Genomic DNA, 19,554 nt, shown 5'->3' on the forward strand with positions numbered 1-19,554 from the left:
ACCTCTGATTGGTCGAAATTCAAATGAAACGTTATTTGTTGTTGCACTGTTTCCACGGAGTTATTTGTGACGTCATAAGTTTGAAAGCCGTAAACCCCATTTTTCCTGATCGCCGGACCCGACCACTCGCACTGTGGGGGCTCCGTGTGTCCCAGACGGGAAAAATATTCAAAATGTCTTCGTTTTGCTCGAAACGCGATCGGAATGAGAAGATGAAGAGCCGCAGCAACAAGGGGACCGTGATGTCCCGGATTGGAGGGTTTTTCAGGTCGATTTGTTGTACATCGTCCTCTGGGTTTGAGGAAAATGGTTCCTGTGAGGTCGAATCGACCCCTCACGTTCAGGTGGAGGACGAGACACGAAGCCCGAAGGTCTGTGGTGGTGGAAAGGACACTGAAGGTGTTCCGTGGAATGTAAGGTTCCCCGGTGAAGGTAAGTTTACACCTCAAACTTGTACACCTGTTAGTACCTCCGTACACCTGTGATTACCTTCGTACACCTGTTATTACCTCCGTACACCTGTTATTACCTCCGTACACCTGTTATTACCTCCGTACACCTGTTACTACCTCCGTACACCTGTTATTACCTCCGTACACCTGTTACTACCTCCGTACACCTGTTATTACCTCCGTGCACCTGTTATTACCTCCATACACCTGTTATTACCTCCGTACACCTGTTACTACCTCCGTACACCTGTTATTACCTCCGTACAACTGTTATTACCTCCGTACACCTGTTATTACCTCCGTACACCTGTTATTACCTCCGTACACCTGTTATTACCTCCGTACACCTGTTATTACCTCCGTACACCTGTTATTACCTCCGTACACCTGTTATTACCTCCGTACACCTGTTATTACCTCCGTACACCTGTTATTACCTCCGTACACCTGTTATTACCTCCGTACACCTGTTATTACCTCCGTACACCTGTTATTACCTCCGTACACCTGTTATTACCTCCGTACACCTGTTATTACCTCCGTACACCTGTTACTACCTCCGTACACCTGTTATTACCTCCGTACACCTGTTACTACCTCCGTACACCTGTTATTACCTCCGTACACCTGTTATTACCTCCGTACACCTGTTACTACCTCCGTACACCTGTTATTACCTCCGTACACCTGTTATTACCTCCGTACACCTGTTATTACCTCCGTACACCTGTTATTACCTCCGTACACCTGTTATTACCTCCGTACACCTGTTATTACCTCCGTACACCTGTTATTACCTCCGTACACCTGTTATTACCTCCGTACACCTGTTATTACCTCCGTACACCTGTTATTACCTCCGTACACCTGTTATTACCTCCGTACACCTGTTACTACCTCCGTACACCTGTTATTACCTCCGTACACCTGTTATTACCTCCGTCCACCTGAGCTGATGTTTTCATCCCTGTTTGTCTGTGAGAACAATATCTCAAAACGTTGTGGACGAGTTATGGCGAAACTTGGTGGTTCGTTTGTGTTTGTGAGGAGGAAGGATTGATTGGGTTTAGGTTTCGGTTGGGATCCAGATCCACCCTGTCAGTGGATACAAAGGTAAACTGTTCAACCAGGTGGAGGTGTGTGTTCCACCGAGTGTCGTTCTCGTTCTGTTTGTTTGTTTGTTTATCCATGTACTGTATGTCCATGTACTGTTTGTCCATGTACTGTATGTCCATGTACTGTATGTCCATGTACTGTTTGTCCATGTACTGTATATCCATGTACTGTATGTCCATGTACTGTATATCCATGTACCGTGTGTCCATGTACCGTATATCCATGTACTGTATCCATGTCCTGTATATCCATGTACTGTATGTCCATGTACTGTATATCCATGCACTGTATACACAAACAAAGCTATCCGTGAAGCCTCGGTATCTGTGTTTTAATTACGTCCAGTCCTGTTTGAACACAAGTTACACCCTCGCCATGTCTAATAAATCCGTGTTCATGGAATGTACCTTTTAGACCTTTGAACACCATTTATGACTCTTTTAGATGCCATTAGATATTTACATCCTTTGGACCCCTTATACTCCTTTTATACCTTTACATCCATCGAGACCCAATAGAACCTTTCAGAATCCCTTCACCCTGAAGCTGCCTTTAGACCCCAAAGACTCTTGGACCTTCACATCCCTTTTTCGCTCCTTTGACCTGAACACCATTTAGACCCCTTACACCCTTCAGATATGTTCGAAAACTTGGACCTTTAAACACTTTAAATGCTTCAGAGCTGAGACCCTGTTGAACCTTTGGACCCTCAGTACTATTAGAACGTGACCTTGTGACCCTTTAGGCCATCTTGAACCTTTTCAGCTCACACCAAACAAACATCTGGAGTCTTCTTGCAAAACACAGACTGTATTTTTTACACCGTCATGCTCAAACCCTCCTCACTCAGACGGTGGGTACTCACTTGGACTGTATCTAAAACTGAAAGACACGGGTGGATGATGAACCCTCGTTGAGGTGAAGTGTTGATCGACCCCTGTTAGTGTCTTAATTACCACCACCATCTCAGTTGGACGGAGGTTATGTTTTTCGCTCCTGTTTGTTTGTCTGTCTCAGTTATTGGTGTGCTGGATATCTTAAATTTGTACCAAACTTTGTGGACACGTTGAGTGTGTGAGAAGGTTGAATTGATTACATCTTGGCGAAGATCAGAATTTTATGAACAGGTGTTGGTGTTCCTTTCACAAGCGGCTCGCTTAACGCTCACCAAAGCTGCTCCTTATCACTTTGTCCATTTGCCATGCGGTTGTCAAGCGGTTTGCAAAACAGTTGATAGGGAAAGGATGACTGGACTCAAAAGCATCACCTGTCCCATCATTGGACGTCGACTTGAGCGCCGTGAGAACCTCCTGTCTGTGCTGCTCTGTTCGAAGGTAGGTTCAGTGTGGAAGAAGCTCCACAGAAAGGATGACAACAGGTGGTTTGCCTTTGCCTTCCCCACAATTGTCAGAAGAGAAATTAATATGTTATTCGGGATGTTAGTGAAAACTTTACAAAGGAGGCTGTGGGCTCTTTAGGATGCACAAACCAATGTTAGCAGACAGGACAACCAGATTAACATCCCTCCGAGGGACGAGACACATTGAGGCCTCGCCCTACCTGTGATACACCAAGATGATTGTTTATTGGTGTTCGAGATTTTCGAAGTTTCAGGAACTTTGATTAACCCTGTTTGTACATTGCAGGATCCTCTTTGTCGAAGACTCTCACACAGACACTTCCCAAAAAAAGAACAGTTTATACGAAGGGGCCGACATGTAAAAGATGTTACAAACTGGTAAGGGAAAACAACTCTTCATTGAAGCATTGTTCATATGTGGTGGTTGGAGGAGGGTAGAGGTGGAGGAAGTTAATTTTATGTAATGTCTGTTTTGTCAATTTTGTTCTTCATAATTGGAGGTGAGATGTGGAAGATGGAGATGTCCGTTTTGTGTTGTGTAGTATCGTGTAAACTAGCAATGTGTAGTTATTCAACACAAGTAAAGGCCCGGTCACACCTTTACGTTTTAGCCAGCGATGGCAACGTATTAAAATGTATCTAAAACGCTGGCTTACGTTGAACTTTTGATGTTTTTTTTTAAAGATTCGGACGTATTCATAGAGACTTGGTCTTATGTATAACGCATTGGTAACAGACACAGAACGTTTCGTTGTGTTATAGATAACTTATACCAACGAATGCTGAACCTGTTGTCGGCCTACACAACCGATGCCCAACGATAGTCTAACTTAGGCATAGCGCGTTGCACGCATCGCCGACGATGTCGTGACGTAGCCTATTAAAAGGCTGACGCACAACAATTCGAATCATAACTGCCGTAGAAATGGAAGTGTCAACATCTCGGTCACACCTTGGCGATCTTGCCAGCGTATGCCGACCTAAGAAAAATGTGTCTAAAACGTTGGGGGCACGTCAAATACGGTATGAGTAAGTTTGGTATACGTGAGTACAACGCTAAAGTACGCTATCATACATCGTAGTAAGTAGAGTACGTCAAGAAATTTTAAACATGTTCAAAATTTTACGACGTACTCGGCGTATGACACACGTTCCGCATGCGATGGGGATAAGTTTTACACACGATATGTGGACGCTTACACACGTCCACAAACGCTACTTATAAGCTACTCATAAGTCGAAACACGTCACGGTAATGTCTTTTTTACGCGAAACTTATTTCTAACTTATGTTTGACGTGCTTTGAACCAATTCTTTACGTAGTCCCAACACACATCGACGTATGTAGACGTATTCCAATGACGTCTTCCAGTCGACAAAAAAAATAAATGAACGTGTTTCTAACTTACAACTGCCATATGAAGACGTGTTCCCAGCGGTTTTGGGAATTGGTATATAAAAATGCTGCTCATAAAAGGGGAACCCAACAGTGTTTTCGAGTCCTTTTTAAGTCGATGTCCATGTCATCAGTATCAGTATCAGTATTAGTATTAGTATTAGTATTAGTATTAGTAGTAGTTTGTTCATGTTGGCAGTAGTAGGTGAGTGTGAGGGGGAGGGTGTGGGCTATGATGGATCGTCCTTGCGTCCGCGTGTCCACGGGTAGGAGACATCTTTTCACCATTGTTCGAAGTTCTTCGCGGCTAATTTTTTATGGGGCTTTTTCAACAATGAGCTATGGCTTGTTTTTACGATTTAGGTCTATTCATAACGGGTTGGACAAATGCACAATGAACTAATAATGTGCATAGAGCGCTTCGATAACTTATAGATATGATATACCAACGAATAATTATCTTGAAGCCGGCGTTCACAAACTATGCCCAACGATAGCCTAACTTATCCATATCGTGCGGCAGTTTATCTTTGCCGGTGACGTAGGGTTTGCTATTCATATGCTGCCACTCAACGATTTAAATGGCTGCATCTCCACTATTGAAAGTAGACGCTTGCGCTCAACAATTGGATTTTTTTACACTCAACGACTTTTAAACGGTACCACTCAGCTATTTTCATTGTTTACAATGAACGATTTAAATTGCTGTCACTCGCCTTTGTTTTTTGACGCTGGGGTTTGGAAATCTGAAGCGTTTCTTCTGAACGTGTTAAAACGCTCAAACTCGACTATTTTAAATAGACGATGCCAATGGACAATTGGAATCATAGCCAAGCTAGACATCGACGTGTGAACATCCTCGTCATGCCGAAGAAAAGTTTGAAGAATGCTGCAAATAAGTGTCCTGGCCGTGGCCGTGGACGCTGACGCAAGGACGATCCATTATACCGACGTCTTTCAGCCTATGAGTAACTTAAAAGTAACGTCTGTCGATGTGTGGCAACGATCGCGTAACGTGCCAACAACACGTTAATCATAGGTTAGAAATAAGTTTTGGGTACGCTAAACATTACCTCGGCGTGTCTCAACTTATGATTAACTTACAAGTAGCATGTGTTGACGTCTGTCAACGATTGCAGACCGTGCATACAACTTGTGGCCAGCGTAGCGGAACGTGTGAGTCATACGTCGGCATACGTCGTGAAATTTCAAGCATGAAAAAATTTGAGGACAACCAAAAAGTACAACGTTTAAAGCCAGCGTACAACGACGTATGGCAGTGTTTTTCAGCGTGCTCTCAATGTTATCAAAACTTGCCCATAACGTGTTCAACGTGTGCCAGCGTTTTAGAAAAAAAAATTCAAAAATCGGCATACGTTGGTTAAAACGTCAAGGTGTGACCGGGCCTTAACCAGACGTGACAAAAGCTCCGCTGTATCAGTTTGAAGAGAACACACAACTGTCCACTGGACTCCACTACTCTCGTGGTGATCTTGAACACTGAGGTTCAAGGGAACCACGTGTACTCTGTTTGACCTCCTGAGAACATATTGACCCAAAGCTGCCGATTGCTCAGACATACAGGCTTGACCTTGATCTCTGCTCCCTTTGTTTGTATTTGAATCATGTTAAATTTGTGATGCGTTCACCTCCTGCAGGACAAATGCATTTTACAAAATAAGAAACTCCGAGAGGAACTCGATTTACTGAAGTCCTCGATGGAAAGATGGCGAAAGTCGACACGAGAAGGTAATTTGTTTTGAGAATTATTGATTTTATTTCCTTGATTTCTGTCACCGAAAGTTTCATGATCAACTTGTCTTGTAAATCCTTTATCTCTTTAGAACTGAGGGCTGAGCTGGAACACAATGGAGCGATGCAAAAGCTTCCTTTTCAGGTACGAGTTTCACTTCTATCAAACAAGATAAAAACACTCATTCCAAATAAGAGTGTGTTAACACAAAGATAAAAACACTCGTATCAAACAAGGGTGTGTTAACACAAGGATAAAAACACTCGTATCAAACAAGGGTGTGTTAACACAAGGATAAAAACACTCCTTCCAAACAAGGGTGTTAAAACAAGGATAAAAACACTCATTCCAAACAAGAGTGTGTTAACACAAGGATAAAAACACTCGTATTAAACAAGAGTCTGTTAACACAAGGATAAAAACACTCCTTCCAAACAAGGGTGTGTTAACACAAGGATAAAAACACTCGTATTAAACAAGAGTGTGCTAACACAATGATAAAAACACTCCTTCCAAACAAGTGTGTGTTAACACAATGATAAAAACACTCGTATTAAACAAGAGTGTGTTAAAACAAGGATAAAAACACTCCTTCCAAACAAGTGTGTGTTAACACAATGATAGAAAACACTCGTATTAAACAAGAGTGTGTTAAAACAATGATAAAAACACTCCTTCCAAACAAGAGTGTGTTAACACAATGATAAAAACACTCGTATTAAACAAGAGTGTGTTAAAACAAGGATAAAAACACTCCTTCCAAACAAGAGTGTGTTAACACAAGGATAAAAACACTCATATTAAACAAGAGTGTGTTAACACAATGATAAAAACACTCGTATTAAACAAGTGTGTTAACATAATGATAAAAACACTCGTATCAAGCAAGAGTGTGTTAACACAAGGATAAAAACACTCATTCCAAACAAGAGTGTGTTAACACAAGGATAAAAACACTCCTTCCAAACAAGAGTGTGTTAACACAATGATAAAAACACTCGTATTAAACAAGAGTGTGTTAACACAAGGATAAAACACTCGTATTAAACAAGAGTTTGTTAACACAATAATAAAAACACTCGTATTAAACAAGAGTGTGTTAACACAATGATAAAACACTCGTATCAAGCAAGAGTGTGTTAACACAAGGATAAAAACACTCCTTCCAAACAAGAGTGTGTTAACACAAGGATAAAAACACTCCTTCCAAACAAGTGTGTTAGTTTTTTTATATATATATATATATGTATATTTTAGCTCTTATTTGAGCCTCGACAATGTATCCCAAAAAAATTAATCTTTTAAATCACATCTTGCTGATTAGCTTCGCATTCTGCAAAAGGTTATGTTTTGGTCGGCGTGTATTTATTTTTTATTTATTTATTTGTAATCTTTTGATTCGTATAACTCAAAAAGTATTAAAACGAATTGCATGAAATTTGGTGGGATGATTGGTTATTAGTCAGGAAGTATTCGATTAGATTTTGGGATCGTTCGGGTCAAAGGTCAAGGTCAAGGTCACGAAAGGTCAAAATCGTCTTTTTACGATAACACGGTCAATTTTTATTCAATTTGCATGCAACTAACGCCAAAATGTTCAGAATTCAATTCCTCATCTTGTGATATGCAATATGACACAATGACGCCCATACTCTTGTTACCGGTTAGGGGTCAAAGGTCAGGGGGGTCACTACCTTGAAAAATATGCGGTTTTTGTCATAACGCGGTCAATTCTTATCTGCTTTACATGAACCCAGCACCAAAATGTTCAGAATTTAATGCCCAATCTTGTGACACAATGACGTCATAACACATGTCACCGGTTGGGGTAAAATGTCGGGGGGGGGGGGTCACGCCCTTGAAAAATATGCGGTTTTCGGCATAACTCAGTCAATTCTTATTCGATTTGCATGAAACCAGCATCAAACGAGATTACCTTCTCTTGTTGAAACGTTGTATTCACCGAGCTTGCGAGTGAAGACTCGCCAAAACGACGTGAGTTGATTGTTGTTTAGTCCGTAGCCCCCGAAAGTCGGGGGGGTCATGACATTATAGATATGTGGTTTGTGTCATAAGACCATTCATATGAAACCAGTTCCCCACACTCATACCAAGAACAAAAAAAAGTAGTGGCGGCGAAGGTATGCGCTCTATGAGTGCCCGTTCTAGTTTTGTTTTTGATTCCAATTGATATTTGATGTACAATGGAGCTGGTGATCTCTTTTTATGTTAATTTTACATGAGAACACCTGTACCTGCCTTTTGATCTCAGACAGTTCATGCTTTTTAGTTCTCCACTTATTTGAACCTTCTTGAGCCTGGCTCCCCTGCTGAGTTTTCCTTCTTTCTTTCATTCATCCCACTCACCCTGGTTTCCCCCTTTTCTCATGATTACCTCATCTCTGTTTCCACCTTGTAATATGCTAATTCACCTTTTCTCTTATCTCTTATCCCCCCCTCCCTCACCAACCCTAATTCTCTGTCCTCCCCTCTCTCTTTATTTAATGTTCTTCAAAGTAGGAGGATATTACTGACATTGAGGTTAAAATTTAATCAACAGGTTATATTAAAATTAATTAAGAGCAAATTTAATTAAGAGGTTAAAATTGAAGGATGACAAATCATTTTTAATGTCTCCGCCAGACAAAGTCGTTTCGGATTTATCCCGACATGTGTCCGGGTTGTCCGTCCGTCGTGATAAGTTTTCGTTTCCGCAATAACTTGAGAACGGCTGAAGGGATCAAAGTCAAACTTTGTACAAGTATTATAATGATGTAATAATTTGGATGGAGGCATATAATGGTCGAAGAGTTTATTTATTATTATCTGACATGGAACCCAGTTCCGGGGAGCTTGTGGGATGGCGTGTTGTCCGTCCAGTCATCCATATACACTTGCAACGTCTTCTCTGACGCTACACACACGATTTTGATGAAATTTGACCACAACCTTCATCACCTGCGAGGTACCAAAGTTTTTTCACACCATTAAAAAAATGGGGCTCACGAGGGGGGGTTGGTACCCAAAATAGGAATTGCTTTCTTCTTAGAAACTCCACTAAATTCCAATGAGACTTGAACAGAACCTTCATCACCCATGATGTGCGAAGGCTTGTTCATGACATCAAAAAAATTGGGGTCTCAGGTGGTTCACACAAGTGGGGGGGGAGGCGGAGGGAGTAAGCACCCAGGGGTATTGCCCCTATTTTCTGGCTTATCTGGAATTTAAATTCCAGATTATAGATTGTGATCATGCACCGTCCGTTCGTCCCTCTACTTTTTCGACTTCTCCGGCCAAACTGCTGGTCCTATCCGACTGAAATTTGGCAGCAATGTTCCTCTTGTGACTGGAAACAGGAATTGCCACGTTTGTTCCAGTCACATGACTTTAAGTATGTCAAAATGGCTGACTTAGTAAATTTCAACAAAAATCTTCTCCAGACCCACCAGTCAGAATGTGACCAAATTTGGGTTCCAACATTTGAATTTTGGATCATGGATCCTAATGTTAAATTGCCAAAGGTATGTCAAAATGGCCTACTTGGCCAACTTATGGGAAAATTGCATTATTCCTTTTAAATATCTTCTTCTCCAGACCCACCAATCACAATGTTACCAAATTTGGGTCACAACATTAGGTCAGGGCCCAGATCAGCAACAGGTCCAGTGGTCCTATTTTTAATTCACAATCTCCTGAGATGAAGGAATATGAGTCGTGGGATAGTCATGTGATGGACATTCAAACATAGATTACATTTTGAGTTAATTAATTATCTCTCCTCCTGGATGTAAAATCAGGGCTGTGTTAGTTTTTCCATGTCGGTGTCATGAACCATCATGCTGAGTTTAGAAATGATCTGTTGAGCCTCCTCGGAGTCAAGGGGTGGCGGGAATTGGGGGGGGGGGGGAATGAAAAATTGTTTGTGGACCCTTCAGCTGACTGCCTGAAGGACATCATTATTGCTTTAACAGCTCATCTTCACTCCGTTGTAGATGAGATAAATACACTAATATCAAATAAGAGTGTGTTAATACAAGGATAAAAATACACCAATTTGGGGAATTGAGAGGTGTATGAGCGAAGGTCGGTATGATCCCCATTTAATGAGGATATAATGTGTATAATTGGTCCAGTCTTGATCACTGCCTCAACTTGTTTTGTTTCCAACCTAGTTCATCCTCTTTTACAGACAAATTCCCCTTCATCTCGTGTGAACTTTCTGGTAAATAAGGTAAACAGTCTCCAAGTGATCGTCAAGGTGAAAACCAAGCAAATGCACGATGCTGAGACGATGGTGCAGGACCTGCAGAAAGAGGTAAATGATGTGTGATGATCATCCTTTTTCCTTTAAAGAGGAGAATCATGTAATTTGGGAGCATGTGTGATCGAGGGTGAATGTGTGTTTCATTGAGTTTTAATTTAATATATTTATATAATTTGTAATGAACTGTGTGCTGTTTGCAGCTGGAAAACAAACATATGATGGAGATTAAAATGCAGGTGTTGCAGCAGAATTATGAGGATGTACGGGCTCGCTTGAACAGGAGCGAGACGAAGGTACAAAGAACTTTCATTTCAATGTCTTTCACTAATAATTCTGAGCACCAATCATATTTTCAATCACATTGATATTTCTGTTCATGATAAAACATCATACTTGAGTTTGAGAATGCTATCACAACCAATATTGTTTAAAAGTTACATTTTCTGTTTCATCAAACTTTTTAAAATTACTTTTCTCGGGAAACTAAAATATTATGGAAGTTTTGTTTTCCTGTGTAACTGGCACACAATGGACTCTTTCAAAAAGAGAAACGGGAATCTCTCACTTCTCCCAACAACTGCAAGTAAATGGGACACTCTGCTTAATGTCCCTCCAAAGGATGACACCCTGTTTGGTGCAAAACCTCAGGATGATTGTTTATTGGTTGTTTGTTTTTTCTTGTTTGCAGCAATTCGAAAAAGTACTTTAAGGAGGATGAGGGCATGCACAAGTCATGCACCTGTTCCGAGGCTGATCACCATCGCAGGACAACTCACCATTCATCAGTGTGAGTGTTCATTACTTTTTTGTATAAAAACGCCTGGCATATGACTCAACTTATCATCTCCCTGCTCCACATTGAAGTGCAGGGGTGGTGGTGCGGAGGAGTGGAAATGCAGGGGGTGAAATTCCTGCCAATGCAACAACCAGTTTAACATCCATACGAGAGACGGCACACACATTGACGAATCAACCTGCCTGTGAAACACCGGGTTGACAGTTTATAGCTGAGTTGGAATTCGAACCCAGGTTGGACAGCTTGGAGAGAGTGTGTGTACCTCTCGACCCATCTTGCCGTGGTATGGGGATTCATTGCTTTGTCACCACTGAAAACATTTTTCAATTTTCTCGCATTTTTCAATTTCAAAACTCGCAGTTCACTTCTCTTATTGCTTTACTCATTCCAATCCTCTGATTTATTTTTCCTTCCTAACTCTGGGATGTTCCCAAGGGGAACCGAGCCATGGTATCACCATGGAAGTTTGGAGAGAACGAAATTTGCAGAGCGCCCTCCAAGTGGCTTAAGCACTCAAGCAAGCACAACAAAATGGTTGAAAAGGTACTGCTGGATTGGAAAGTGACAGCAAGCTGATCAATGAAGGGACACACCTGCAAAAAAACAGAGCAAAGTAGAACGGCACTCGGCTGAGCCCATACCTCTTGAACAGTTTATATCTTGTATCTCACTGATGGGCTGGATTTGAACCCAAAAATCTCCCGCCCCACCATGCGCTGCCTCCCATCCCGCCTCCACCGGCCTCACACTGCTTCCCATCCCCACCCCGGGCCTTGATTATGGAACACAGCAGTCCACAAACGCCACAGAAAATTTCTGGCGACGGTCTACAATCTCTGATTGCTCTTTCGAGTTTATAATGGCATCATAAAGGAGATGTTTGTGTGTTTTTTATCTTCAAGCATTTGTCTTCCATCATTATACATTTGCCTTGATTTAACTGTTGTTGGTGTGGAGGTCAGTCAGGATGCATGGTTCAGGCAAGCGTCCACAGAGGAGAAATTGTTCTATCACTCATGGTCCCTTGCCAAGGTCATATATTGTGCTACCAGCGCTGTCGTTCAACCGTCACTTATGGATCAGCACCCTGCAGCGGCCAACAACAGTTCTCAAGTGGTTAAGGTATTGTCAAGGAGGTTACGAGTGTTCACCACCAAGGGAGAGTTTCTGATCTCCTTCGTTGTTGACTCGGTGATATGTTACGTGGCAGTAGGCTTTCCACTCAGCAACTCTGCTCTGCTTAATGGTGGGGTCAAGGGGTGAGGTGGAGTATAAGAAGCTGTGCATTGATTTCCCTCTATGATGTCCAGGTGGATGCTGGAATATTGGATGACTAGCCGAAACCCCGTCACAGACGGAGGATTCCGTTCATTCAACCACCCTCACCAGCTCACCCACACTCGAGGGACATGGACTAGACAGGGCGTGCTTGCCCCTGCCTACTCATCCCCCGCCCCTGCCCCATTCCCCCCCGCTTCCCACCCCCCCCCCGCCCAAAAATTTAATGACCCCGGCTCCGCCCCCGCCTCTTCACTCCCCGCCCCCCGTCTCTTGATTCCCCGCCCCACTTGCCCCCGGGCCCCCGCCCCTGTCTACCCCATCACACTCAACCCCGCCTAATTCACCCCAGCCCCCGCCCACTCATCCCCCGCCCCATTCCCCCCCTGTCTCCCGCTTTTAATTTGCTTACCCCCACCCAAAAATTTGCTTACCTTGCCCCCCGCCTCTTCACTCCCTGCCCCCGTCTCTTCATCCCCTACCCCCACCTCTTCACTCCTCGCCCCCGTCTCACCGAAAAGTGTTTATTCTGCTTCAGAGTTGAAAGTTGACTATTGCCACGATGTGCGATGCACTCTTACAGGTACGAAGTTTCTTTCAGTCCAGGTCACAGTACCGAGAAAAACGTGACGCGACCGCTCGGAGGAGCACAAAATTGGTCCTTCAGGATTAATATATAGATTATTAGGCCTTAGTTATTTTATAACTTGGTTTACGGATCCGCCGACGGTATATTTGCCGAAATGAAATATAAATATAAAACACATTTTTAGCCTTTTATATTTATACATTTTCCGGCGAAGGTGCAAAAGTTTCAAAACCCGAAATGTAAACGTCCGCATTTATTTTCAAAACAGAATTTCGTGCATGCCCGCCAAAATGCCGAGTCATCTTACATAACCGAGCTGCGCAGTAGAACTGCGCAGTGGTCTTCGGTCATGGCGTCTGAGCAGTGGCCAGCGTGGTTCAGATTGACTGTTGTTTCTGGGGCGAAAGTGATCCTTTGTTGTTGTTGTTTTTTTTCTTCTATACCTTGTCGAGGCTCATGTGAGAGCTAACACACAACGCACATCATGGGGGACATGAGACAAGAGGGGAGGGAGTGGGAAGAACAAAACAGTGGGGAACAGAGAGATTAGGAGATCTGTGGAAGGGAGAGGGATGGGACGGGGAACTTGGGGAATAGAAGATATACATTACAGGGACTTTCAGGAAGGAAAGCAGGGAATTTGAAGGAGGTGGGCTTGGGTGGATTATCGGGGGTAGAAAAGATCGAGGATTTGGATGGGGGATGATAAGAGGTGGTGGTCAACAGCTGTTTTGAAGGCCTGAAGGGAAGAATGGGATTGAATAGACTATAGAGTGAGGGAGTTTATTCCAAAGGTGTGAAAAAGAGAGGAATGAAAGAGTGAAGGTGAGCAGTGATTCGTGATTTTGGTAGTTTTACCAGAAGGGGGTTGTTGGCGGACCTTGAGCGCCCTGCAGAAATGTGGTGGGGACAAATCGCAGAGAGAGCAAGGGGGCGAGGCTGGAGAGGAGACGGTAGAAGACAGAAAGACCACCGACCAACCTGCGGTGAATGAGTGAGAGGCCCAAAGACTCAGCCTCAATGCGGGAGATGCCAATGATCCGAAATGCCTTGGTTTCCACAGCGTGAAGCCGAGAAAGATGGGAGGCAGGAGCACCAGCCCAGGGTGGAGAGCAGTACTCCATCAGGCTGCGGACAAAAGCTTTGTAAGTGGTCAGGAGCTCAGGTGGGCCAAGGAAGGACTTTGCACGACGGAGGATTCCCAGTCAGCGACTGGCTTTGGAGGCGAGGTTTGAAATGTGGCTTTCCCAGGAAAGGTCATGGCAGATAGTGAGACCCAGAAGCTTGAAAGAAAGGACTTCTTCCAGAGGATTCTTGAGAAAGTGGATGGGGGGATTTTCTAAACGGTTCTTTCGAAGAGACATAATGAGAGTGTGAGATTTGTCCGGATTGAAAGACATGTTCCACGTGTTAGACCAGTTTGTGATTTTATCCAGATCTGCAGTGAGCGAAGAAGTTGCTGCTTGCCGGTCTGAGGGATGACAGATGGTTCGGCAAAGGGTGGAGTCATCAGCAAACAGATATAGAGGATTTTCCAGAGAGTCGGAGAGATCATTGATGAAAACCAGAAAAAGAACAGGACCCAGAACGCTACCTTGAGGAACTCCAACCTGGACAGGAAGAGGGGATGAAAGAACTCCATTTAGAGCCACACGGTGTCTGCGAGCCATGAGTTGTTAAGAAGTGTGTCAGCAGTATAAAATCGAGTGACTGTATTGGTGATTTAATCACGCAACATCTTGACGACGAATATTCTGGCCGAACTATTGCATCAATTCAGTGCAGCAGCAGGGATGATTCGCACGCTACTCTCGATCGTGCCGATTTTGTTTCCTTCGAAAGTTGTACACCGCTGTTCGTATTCAAAGATTTCGGTGCCAAGTACGTCAAAGTTTCCCTGCGAGATGCTGATATTCAGCCTTCAACGGACCAGAAATCAGCCTTTGATGTGCTCATGAGGATGGGGAGACGGTACGATCAGATGCCCGCTGAAAAGTAAGCTGGTTATGGCTCTGATTGACCGTTTTGAGCGTGTTGACTCTGAGTAGACACCTTTTTTTAATCATATCCAGCACTATGCACTGGTGTGCACGCACTCATCTACGACTTGGACAGTAATTTTCTCAGCATTGTTTCCATTTGTTTGATGATCCAACAGGTTCCTATAAGAAAAACATGCCAGACTATGTTGTAAAAACAAGTTTTAATCCTTCCTTATTGTTTTTCACATCAGATGATACAGTGAACAATGGCATCCTGCATTTGAATGGTTTTCCATCTTCAATGTTTTCTTAGATCGTCCTGGTCCAGGATTTATATCCCCCCACCCCACCTACCCTTGTCTTTTCCATGGAACATCCGAAAAAAAATCATAAAAATATATAATTTCTAAAAAATTGAAATTATATATTTTTTTTTTCGACCTACCGACCCTACATTTTATCTGAAGAACTGCGTAAACCAAGTTATAAAATAACTAAGGTCTTCCGTGTGATGTGCTTATTTGTTTTATTTTTTAAACTCTGCTCATGAGTGCTCTTCCTATCTCTCGAAGTGTTTTTCCAGCAGCTATAAACACAACCCCACGAGGAAGTCTCAATGAATAGTGTCCTTTCTATCAATGAACATTCTCTGTCAATGAATGAACATTAGTGTCAATGAACATTCTCAAGTCCTCAATGAATATTGACTATCAACAAGTCAGACTCACTTGTTATTTAGATGGGTCTACCTTCAGAAAGGAGCACACAGGCAGAGTTGATTATTCCAGCGATGTGTTTTCACATCACTCCCAGGAGAGGATTTATCATCAGAAACCACCTGGTGAAATTGACATCCTTACTGTAATTCACGGACCAGTGTTTGTTTGTCGCGCTACTCCTTCTCCAGTCCTGAGATGATTACATTCAGACTTGCTGCATACGATCAGCATTACCCCATTTCATGCATCGGGGTGTTTTTATATTTGCCGGTGGTCTGGGGGGAGTGAGGAGGGAGAGAGGGAATCATATTGTCGATATGAATGTGTATCATGTGGTGCTGACTCCTGGTGGGGGAGGGTATTACAAGTCTCCACCATTTGCAGCACAATATTCCTGTCCCCACGTTTTCCAGTGCAGTGAGGTGTTTTGAATTATAAGTAGTAGTAGTTATGTTTTTGCCTCATGCTTGTAACCTGGGTGGTTTTTTTGTTTGTCTCTGCAGAGCTGTCAGTTGCTTATCCATCGCCCTAATAAAGGTATGCGTCGGAAGAACGTGTTGCATGCTTGGCACAAGATCACCTGTAGGGCAGGTACTCTGCTAGTTTAAATAACGAACTTATCAATGGTGCACCTGCAGTGGTTACATCTTGAATTATTATTCAGTGACATCAAGGATGTTTGATTAACCCTGTTGATATGTTGGCGGTTCCTGTGTGGAGCAGCCTTTGATTTCGATACTCATTGGATAAAACACAAGAAACGTTTCTGATGAAAAGCCATCATGTGACACTTGCTCTGAACTGATGAGGGAAAACAACTCTTCCTCGAGGAGTTATTGGTTTGTGAAGGTGGTAAGAGGGGAGAGGTGGAAGAAGTTAATTGTCTGTCATGTCTGGTTGTTTACATTATTTTTTAATTCTATTATTTGTCATTGGTGATGAGCTGTAGAAAATGGAGATGTCCATTTTGCATTTGGATCGTACAACTGGGAATGTGGAGTTACTCATCACCAGTAACCAGACGTGAGGAGAACTCCTCCGCACCCACAGCTCTTTACTCGACTCCACTCACTCAGAAGATGATTGTGAGTGCTGAGGTTCGAGGAAACCTGGCAGAAACTTTTGACATGCCAAAAATGTTCAAGGAGAGTCAATGGTTTTAATGCTGCAAATAAAAATATCAAATTGTTTATAAAGTTCTTAAACCTTGATTCAGAGATTCGACATTATCCTGGTTTTTCAGAGAATGGCTGAGGACATCAACAGGGAGACCAAGACATCTTACATGAACCTGCAAGACTGGAGAACAGAGCTTGTTTGGAAGAAATAATGAGGTAACAATAGGTAGCAATTTCGACGGACTGGAGGGAGGGGTACGAGAACAGATACGAGAGAATAGAGGCTGAAAGGAATGAAGAACTTGGAATTGGGGATGGTAACTAGATATGGGATTCTATTGGAATGTGTGTTACCTGGTCAGGTGGGGGAGGATGGACGAATGAGAAGGCATGAACTGGGACAAAAGTGAGGCCTTGGACCTGAAGACTCGACCTCCTGTTGAGAGATAAGTTGGCCGATATTAACTTTGCTTTGCTTGACCACCACTTGAGCACACATTGGCTCAAAGTTGCGTACGGCTCAGCAATACAGGCGAGACCGTGGATCTCTGCAGCTTTTGTTTATATTCCAATTGTGTTCACCTCCCACAGAATGAATGCATTTCTGAAAATGCAAAACTCCAAGGTGAAAGCTATTTTCTCAAGTCCTCAATGAAGGAATAGTGAAAGACTGCATGAGAAGGTACAGCCATTTGTTTTCAGAATTATTAATGTTATTTGTTTGATTTCTCTCATGGAAAGTTTCATGATTGAATGTATGTTAATTGAATATATTTTAACCTTTTGTGATGAACTGTATGCTGTTTGTAGATGAAGAAAAATCAAGCTGTGGAAATCAAGATACAGGTTTTGCAGTCGAAGTATGAGAATGCATTGACTTACTTGGACAAGAGGTTAGAGTGAGAGGTTAAAAACAAATGAAGCTTAAACATCTTTCACAAATATTTCTCCGCAACAATCTTAATATTTTGAATTGTTAATTATCCATCACTTGGCTGTGACTCGAACACACCGATTCCAACTCGTAGCATTGCCTCTTGGAGGAAAACCAGCCAATCAGTGGTCTGGAGCGAAAGCAAAACAGCCTTTGAAGATGGTTTCTGTATCCCATAAACCAAAGGGTGTCATATCATTTGTTGTTCTAAATATATGAACAACCAAAGTTGTCTGGGTCTTTTTGGAACACCCTGTATGTCCATGACTGTCGATTGAGGGTCCAAAGTTAGACATTTGAGGACGTTCCATGTGTTCGCTTGTTCTGTTTCGGGATGTGCAGGGGTAAGAGGAGATTATTGTTGATTTTTGTTCTTTTTAAAAACACAACTTCAAAACAAGTGTACTCGTCTGGTCACTTTTAGTTGTGTGCGTGGTTCTTCGTGGTCATGTGCCAATGAGAGGAGCAATCAGCATCGGTGGGTCATGCTTTTGAAATTGCAAAGTATCACATGCCAGATCTCGCTCGACATGAACCAATCAGATTTGGAGTGTGGCGCTTAGCATGACTCACGATCGGCTTCGGTTTCCCACTGGAAAGGTACCACGGTACGTTGGACCGAGACCCTTTCTTGCGACATCAAACTCGGTTGGCAGTCGTGTCCGTTGTTTAGTGTCCCATGAGACTCAGACATTCATGGACCTGTCACGTGGCTTCAACCCTGTCTCACCAGAATGGGAGTAGAACTTTGGTTCAGGACCAAGGCCGGTGACAACCACAGCAATATTATATTGCATAGACTTCGGGTTGTAATGTGGGGACTTTTATTGTAATGAAAGCTAGAAATGCACTCGGTAGAGTGCATACCTCCGCCAGGCTAACGAGTTTATGTTTTGTCTCCCACTTATTTTGTATCCCGGATCTGAATAGGGACTTCCAACTGTCGGTGTGGCGACCCGTCCAGGATTGTGCTCAGTAACCAAGGAATCTGCTTAGCCAGCACCAACGCTCTGCACAGAGTGTGGTCCTAATGGATGGACATTGCAGTAACCTGCTCCTGATATCCTTCACTGACTGAAAGGCCAACATCGGGTCCAAGTATCATTGTGGTTCAAACGCCCTCTTGGTATCAAAGTATAAAAGTGATTCAACATGAACCCATTTCCATCATCGGTGATTCAAGCCAAATGGATCAACTGGGAAAGTGTGTTGATTGTAAAGTTTTGTTAAACTAAATTTGAATGGTTATGGTATGAAATGAGGGTGTGAAATGAAAATGTATCGAAAAATAATCACTTATTTCCATTCTTTGATTGAAACAGTAATAGACTTGTACTCATTTGACATTGTGAATCCTGCAGGAAACTGTCTTCTGAGAAAGATTTTTCTCAGTCCCTCTCAAGAGACAAAATGGAAGATAAACTTGTTCAGGAGATTCTCCAGCATACATCTTTCCACCAAACGTGATGAATGAAGAAAAAGCTTGTGTTCATTTTTACTTTCCCCTGAAAGCTCATTACAATAATTTCCTTTCTCCTTGGTTGATGGACTTTCAATATTCTGCATTTGTTTTCAATAAAACTGCTTTGATGCATTTGTGAACGTACCAGATAACAGTGATTAAGCTTGTGTTGTGCCAATCCCTGTAAAAAATTAAATCTATTATAGTAAATGTCAATGTCTGTGTCCGTCCATCTCCTTCATCACTCCAAAATCATGAAACCTCGTGGCCACAAACTTTGCATGCATATTAAAGGCACTCCAAGCTGGTGCATGAATGAAATCTGGGGGTTGGGG

The 19,554-nt window shown here is 42.7% G+C and overlaps 1 protein-coding gene across 4 annotated transcripts; it reads left to right on the plus strand.

Moving 5' to 3' along the window:
- The first annotated feature begins 36 nt into the window (after nucleotides 1-36).
- On the plus strand, nucleotides 37-19,439 carry LOC147034087 (uncharacterized). 4 transcript variants are annotated; one of them, XM_085876113.1, is made up of 12 exons: nucleotides 37-432; nucleotides 3,215-3,306; nucleotides 5,983-6,073; nucleotides 6,169-6,221; nucleotides 10,267-10,392; nucleotides 10,542-10,634; nucleotides 11,030-11,128; nucleotides 16,209-16,790; nucleotides 16,949-17,039; nucleotides 17,186-17,716; nucleotides 18,688-18,961; nucleotides 19,119-19,439. In XM_085876113.1, the coding sequence occupies exons 1-7, from the start codon at nucleotides 174-176 to the stop codon at nucleotides 11,048-11,050; spliced, it is 735 nt and encodes a 244-aa protein (XP_085732239.1). In that variant the 5' UTR covers nucleotides 37-173; the 3' UTR covers nucleotides 11,051-11,128; nucleotides 16,209-16,790; nucleotides 16,949-17,039; nucleotides 17,186-17,716; nucleotides 18,688-18,961; nucleotides 19,119-19,439. The 4 variants fall into 4 exon arrangements, with proteins under 4 accessions (XP_085732239.1, XP_085732236.1, XP_085732246.1 ...); XM_085876110.1 differs by having other exon boundaries at nucleotides 16,949-17,716; XM_085876120.1 differs by having other exon boundaries at nucleotides 16,209-16,557; nucleotides 16,951-17,716.
- The last annotated feature ends 115 nt before the right edge of the window (nucleotides 19,440-19,554 follow it).

This window comes from Eptatretus burgeri, chromosome 1 (genome assembly GCF_056783735.1).
Source record: "Eptatretus burgeri isolate ZD-2024b chromosome 1, Ebu_testis_v1, whole genome shotgun sequence".
Classification (NCBI taxonomy): domain Eukaryota; kingdom Metazoa; phylum Chordata; class Myxini; order Myxiniformes; family Myxinidae; genus Eptatretus; species Eptatretus burgeri.